The 6953-nt window shown below is 38.2% G+C and overlaps 1 protein-coding gene across 16 annotated transcripts in view; it reads left to right on the forward strand.

Annotated features, from left to right (window-relative positions):
* Spag9 (sperm associated antigen 9) overlaps positions 1 to 6953 on the forward strand; it is a 132020-nt gene that overhangs the window by 117381 nt on the left and 7686 nt on the right. For 9 of the 16 annotated variants that reach the window (XM_029545946.1, XM_029545947.1, XM_029545948.1 and 6 more), the window contains 4 exons: positions 1211 to 1324; positions 2443 to 2481; positions 3388 to 3564; positions 5757 to 5906. In XM_029545946.1, the coding sequence (XP_029401806.1) occupies positions 1211 to 1324; positions 2443 to 2481; positions 3388 to 3564; positions 5757 to 5906 (480 nt within the window). The remainder of the gene's footprint in view (positions 1 to 1210; positions 1325 to 2442; positions 2482 to 3387; positions 3565 to 5756; positions 5907 to 6953) is intronic. The other 7 variants (XM_029545949.1, XM_029545951.1, XM_021211654.2 and 4 more) reach the window with 1 other exon arrangement.

A 6953-nucleotide genomic window follows, 5' to 3' on the forward strand; every position in this document is an offset into this window, starting at 1 on the left:
AAAAAAAAAAAAAAAAAAGCAAAAACAAACAAACAAAAAATTGCTAGCTTAGGCTGAACGGGAATTAAGATTGCTTCTTATGCCAGGCAGTGGTGGTGCACGCCTTTAATCCCAGCATTTGGGAGGCAGAGGCAGGTGGATTTCTGAGTTCAAGGCTAGCCTGGTCTACAGAGTAAGTTCTAAGACAGCCAAAAAAAAAAAAAAAAAAGGTTGCTTCTTACTTTGCTAGTGTGATCAGAACCGAAATTCTTTGAGTCACTGATGTTTGTCTCAAATGTTTCCTCAAAGTAAGAGAAATTATAAAAAATTCTTTTAAAATATAAAGGCTTGGGGCTGGAGAGATGGCTCAGAGGTTAAGAGCATTGACTGACTGACTGACTGTTCTTCTAGAGGTTCTGAGTTCAGTACCCAGCAACCACATGGTGGCTCACAACCATCTGTAACAAGATCTGACTCCCTCTTCTGGAGTGGCTGAAGACAGCTACAGTGTATTCATATACATAAAATAATACATCATTTTATACACACACACACACAACACACATACTTGTTTGTTCTTCCTAAGTTTTATATGGTATCCTAATACTCCTAAACTGATTTAGAGCCTAAGTCTGTAAACAAGAAAAAAGGTATGTTTTGTTAGCAAAGATTGACTTTTATACATGTAAAAAAAATTACAGCAAATTGAGAACCTTTTCCATTTTTAAAATCAAATGACATTTGATTTCTCAATCTAGCAAACTCCAACTTTTGGTTGTTGTTGCTTCCCTGTGTCTGTTTGGGTTTGATTTGGGTTTGTGGATCCCTTAAATGTGTTTTTTTTTTTTTTTCCGTTGTACTTTCTTTCTGGTTGATTAAGTAATGCCAGCCATATGTACAACTTTCTTTTTCCATTAGCCTTGACTTGTCAAACAATATAACCAGTAAGAGTTTGCTTTGAGCTGAACATGGTGGTGCCTACCCACAACCCCACTACTCCATTATAAGCATACCGTTTGTGAGGTAAAGGCAGAAGGATTACAAGTTCAGTGTTATTCTTGGCTATATAGTTAGTTCAGAGCCATTCTAGACATCACATGCATACACACACACCTTTACAGCACACTTTTTTTCTTTGTTTTCTTTGTTCATTTTAAATCAGAGACTCCTGGGGATTTAGAATCTTGCTCTAGTTTCTCAATAAACTATCCTTTCTCTTCCTGCCCTACAGGTACTGGAAAACTGGGTTTCTCTTTCGTGAGGATAACAGCCCTTATGGTGTCTTGCAATCGTTTGTGGGTAGGGACTGGAAATGGTGTCATTATCTCCATCCCATTGACAGAAAGTAAGTATATTTTAAAATAAATGTCACAAGTCAAAGAATTACAGGGATTAATTGTGTCCAGAATTCAGACCAAAGGAATTGTTTAGATTTTGGCAAATCTGTGACAATGCTGAAATCAATTTACAAACTACAGAATCAGCTTGTAAGTATCCTGACTATTGTCCATATTTCAATGTTTTCATTGTAGGAAGCCCTTTTCTTAATTCAGAAGTCAGAGCCCTATTTTATCTTTGTTATAAAAGGTCCATTTCTCTTGAACTTTATTATACCAGGATTCAGAAACACTGCATTTCATTCATCATAGTTTTAACTCACTCTGGCTAATAGTTGTGGCTATACCATTTGCTGTATTTGAGATTTAAAAAAAAAAAAAAAAAACTTGTGGGAAAAATCTTAGATCACTGACTCTTTCCTTATACCGAAGACAGGCTGTCTGTTTGAAAAGAATTGACTTTATTATTTTAGAGAACAAATTGTATCTTGTATGTTCCTCATATACCATTACATTGATCACTGATCATTCACTAAGTGTTTTTGTATACAAAATGCACAGGCAAGGAATAGTATGGGGTAGAAGGGATGCCTGCCTAAGTCCATCAAATAAGTTAGCAGATTCCCTTATTCAGTGGAAGGGAGGAAAGAACACCAGAAGGTGGATTTGGATCCCTTAAAGGCTCTATGTTCTCAGTCCCTCCTTGTGTTTTGTGCAGTTACTTTCAGGTCTACATGTTCAAAGCACTTCTTAAACTTAAGAAATTCCAAGATGTCTGAATTATCTTTTCTCCTTAAAAGAGGGTTGCATTTAGCTTAATTATTTAAAGGTGGTTTCTTTTGGGTAGATTGAGAAAGAGAAAATTTTAGAATGTACTCCACATCAATTCTTATGGTTTTGATTCTGTTTCACTGGAATGACTTCATAAAGTCATAAGAAATCAAATCATCGTTTTTTGAACAAAGGTATTTATAGGGGCCTTGTTAAGAATGGTCCATCCTTTGGTGCTCTGCCAGGCTGGCATGATTCAGTAGGACCATGTAGAAGAGGCTCAGTGCGCTCACAGTAATGCTTCTCCTTCTGTCGTGCACCTCCCCATGTCCCCTTTCCTCCTTTCTCACTTTAGCCGTAATCCTCCACCAGGGACGTTTACTGGGGCTAAGGGGTAAGTGCAGATCCAGAACCACACTTCTGTCTGGCTTCTTGGAGCCACTCTGAGGCTGTCTCCTCGTCTCTAGAGCACCCTTTCAAATGCTGTTCAGTGTCACCTACTCGCAGTCACTGCATTGCAGCAGAATTTGTTTTTGTCTTTGTTTTTTTACTTTAAACGTTTGTGACATAGCCACCAACTGCTCAGCAGCTTAGTCTACTGATCATCTTTTGTTGCAGCTAAACTTTCTTTCAGACTTGGTTTTCCTTCCAATAAAAACATGAAACATCTCTTAAAGCTGTCATTAATCTACATTATTTACTCTATTATCAATCATGTTTTTTTTTTCTTTTTTTCATTCACTCACCCATGGAATCAGGGGTATTTTGTAAGTCTGGCCATTCTATAGGAACCCAGCAAGCTGTCAGGCAGGCATAAATTCAAGGGTATTTGTGAGATTCTTTTAAGCAAAGCTTTCCTGCTCCTTATCAGAAGATGAACTATATAGGAAGATGAAACTCAGGACCATCCTCCTATGAACTTTAAAGATCATATTTAAGAACATACCTTTGTACTATAGTCTATACAATGCTTAGTTTCCTGTTAATAAGGACTAAAAACAAAACTAAGCAGATTTAACTATGATTCAATTTTGTTTTGTTTACTATAATGGTTTCCCTCAACTTAATAGAATCCTAGTCATTGCTAGACTGGCAAAATCCCCTACTCCATTACTGAAGTACTTAAAAATAACTAGCATGCTGTATCTCTCTCCAGCTTTGCCTTGAGCTGGCGTTGCTGCACTTACGTTATCTCAACTGGCTGTAGCTCTTAGATAATATCATAAGGATTAACCAGTAACCTCTTGCATCAATACTAGTTTCTAGAGGAAAATACTTGGTATTTGTTTTTTTGTTGCAGCAAATAAAACCTCAGGGACTCCAGGTAACCGTCCTGGAAGTGTAATCCGTGTATATGGTGATGAGAACAGTGATAAAGTTACTCCAGGGACATTTATACCCTACTGTTCAATGGCACATGCACAACTTTGTTTCCACGGGCACCGGGATGCTGTGAAATTCTTTGTGGCAGTCCCAGGTGAGTTAGATCATTCTGTTGAGATATCCATGTAATTGTGTCTGTCTGCCTTGTGTGTCACCACCCCTCCAAACACTAAATTACTAGGATTATCCACAATTTCAATATAATACCTAAGGAAGCTCTATAAAGGAGATATGATTAGAGTAAAATAGATTACTTGAATGAAGTTATTTTGCAACCTCTCCTCTACTCCCTAAAACAGATATTTTGGAGGTATTGCTAAGTTTTGAAAATCAGTGGTAATATTTTGTCACAGTATATTATTCAAAGGCGTTCTTGGCTACATAGTGCGTTTAAAGCCAACCTGAAACACCACAGTCTACCTAGATAGCAGGGACTAGTTTGGAGCTCACTCTATAGCCCATGTTGCCTTTGAACTCTCAATACCTCTAATCAGCCTCCTCTAATCATCTAGAATTACAGATGTACTTCACCAAACCGTGTGTGTGTGTGTGTGTGTGTGTGTGTGTGTGTGTTTTATAGTATGCATTTATGCATGCATGTATGAAGGCTGAAGTCAATGGCAGGTGCCTTCCTCAATTGCTTTCCACCATATTTTTTAGAGTCCTATACTGAATCCAGAACTCCTTGATTAGCTAAACTGTCAGTGAGTTCCAGGGATCACCTGTTTACACACCTGCACCTGCACCTGCACCTGCACCTGCACCTGCACCTGCACCTGCACCTGCACCTGCACCTGCACCTTAGCACCAGTATTACACATTCCCACCTTGCCCATCTTTTTATATATATTCTAGAGATCCAAGCTCATCTTCAATTGTGTATCAAGGCCTGTACCAACTGAGCCACCCCACCCCCCAATGTTGAACCTTCTTATTGTACATGTGAACTTTCCTTTTGTAGTATAAATCTAAACGTGGAACTAGTAATCTTGTTATTTGTCATAGGCCAATTAGCCTGAAGGATGAAGTTGTTGTATTAACTTCATTGTGAATGCTTTGCCTTCTATTGAAGACTCTACTGTAGACATTTTTTCTAGCAGGCTTAATGGATTCCAAAGTAAGCTTGAGTAATGCAGTAATGAAGGCCTATGAGGATCTAGCACACTACCCCATCAATTAAAGATGTAAATTTATAGTGCATCATCATAGGACAGAGTCCCTAGAGGCTTGCAGTCTGTGAGACTAGACCAAAGGACAGCAGGTTCTGAAAAGGGAAAAAGTATCTCCAGTCAAAGCTTTCCTTGTCCCTCTCTCTCACACAGACACACCACCCACCGTTCCTCACACAGGCTAGGCAAATTCTCTGCTTCTGAGCTATGCCCAGCCCACAGTCAGAGCTCTCTAGAGGAATGGGGAGACTGTTCAATTGTTCATACTGTGAATAATATGTAAAAATTTCTCTCTTCTATGACATTTCATACTCAAAGATTCTATCTTAGAATTTGAACTTTAGAACAAATGACACATTTAGCAGCAATTTTACTTGCATACTCTTAAGTTAAAAGTAAGACATACTTTTCTTAACTATGAAGAAAAGCTCATAAATTTGAAATATATTTAAAATATTATGATATTATTTACTTTTCTATTATTATAATAAAATACCATGACCAAGGCAACTTACAGACTTATAGAAGAGTTTCAGAGAATTGGAGTCCATAATAATAGAGACAGTGTGACATTAGGAAGCTGAGAAATCATATATCTCAGTGCGCCCACTGAACTTTGAAGATTATCTATTCTTGTTTATTTTATAATTGGTTAATTCAAGGTACCAGTGTTCCTAGTACCTAGATGTATACTGTGTGTGTGTGTGTGTGTGTGTGTGTGTGTGTGTGTGTGTGTATTTTAAATATTTACTTTTTCATTTAGTTTTTTTGAGGCAAGATCTCATTGTGCATCTTTGGCCAGCCTCAAACTTATTACCTTGAGCAGGCTTCATTACCTTCAACTCATAGAGATCCTCCTGCCTCTGCCTCCTGAGGCCTTAGATTAAAGGCAGTCAGAATGTTGTCTAGTTTAACTTTATTTTTGAATCAAGATTTCTGTAGCCTGCACTGCCTTTAACTCAGGACCATCCTCCTACACCCTTCCTAGTACTTCAGTTGCATCCAGGAATCAACCATGTAATTTATTTAACTTTGAAAAGGTATTTTAAAAAAAATAACACTCCCTACCTGCATCTGTGATGAGTGATGTTCACTGTTCCCTTTCTGTATAAAACAGGTCAGGTCCTTAGCCCACAAAGCAGCAGTAGTGGAGCAGATCTTACGGCTGACAAAGCAGGGTCATCTGCACTGGAGCCCAGTAGCCAGGCGCCCTTGAAGTCCATGCTTGTCATCAGTGGAGGAGAGGGCTACATTGACTTCCGGATGGGTAAGTCTTTGGTCCTGGGAGGTCAGTGCCACTGTGCTCTGTTTTCACTCAAGGTGAAGAAGGAATCACACTGATGATGACTTATACGTTCTCTTGGAGTCTTTTACTTGGAGAAGGAGTTTGCATGTTTCTCTGCCTCTACGTGTATATATGTATACGTTTCTTTCATACAAAAAAATAATCATTTGAAAGAGCATTTATAAATCGCAAATGGCCCATGTTAAGGTTGGTGTGAAGAACTGAAGAATTGTAATTATATGACCTTGCGCAAACTATCTACCCTCACAGAACCTTTTTTCTCACCCACAAAATAAAGAAATAAAAATAATTCATAAAACTTGATGTCAAAATTATTTTATCTATTCACTTTCTCACTTTGTGCCTATCAGCCTTAAAATAATATGTGGAAACAAATCTGTCTCTCATTCCCTTTAAAAAAGGGGTTTTTTATGAGGTCTATCATGCTGTCCTGGAACTGGGTATATGACCAGACTGGCCTCAGATTCCCAGAGCTCTGCCTGCCTCTCCCTTCCAAGCACTTGGATTAACCACTTCCTTCCTTCCAGTAGGTTTTATAGAGCAGTACAGAGCTGAGGTTGTTAAAGGTTGTTACACTGCTGTAAATGACGTGGTGGAGAGTTGATAGCTCTTCCCATGGTGGAAAGAAAGGTAGAGAAAAAACGATGCTGGACAAGAGTCGGCATCAGAGGGCGGTAATCTAAAGTCAGAGGGCAGTAATCTAAAGTCTGAAGGCAATAATCTAAAGTCAGAGGGCAGTCATCTAAAGGCCTCATTAGGAACAAGCAGCTTAGTGGAAGGTTAGCATTTCCTGATTTTTTTTTAAAAAAAAAAAATGGCTCCACTGAGGTGATTCTGTTTCTTTTGCTTGTTGTATAGGTTTGTTTGTTTTTCAATGTTGGGTATTGTCATACATGTTAGACAAATATTTTACTACTGAGCATATCGTATATACCCCCAGTTTGACTAAAGATTTTAAAAGCTTAAAGCCATCTTTTTTTTTTTTTTTTTTTTTTTTTTTTTTTTTTT

The sequence above is a fragment of the Mus pahari genome, chromosome 14 (genome assembly GCF_900095145.1).
Source record: "Mus pahari chromosome 14, PAHARI_EIJ_v1.1, whole genome shotgun sequence".
In the NCBI taxonomy this organism is placed as follows: domain Eukaryota; kingdom Metazoa; phylum Chordata; class Mammalia; order Rodentia; family Muridae; genus Mus; species Mus pahari.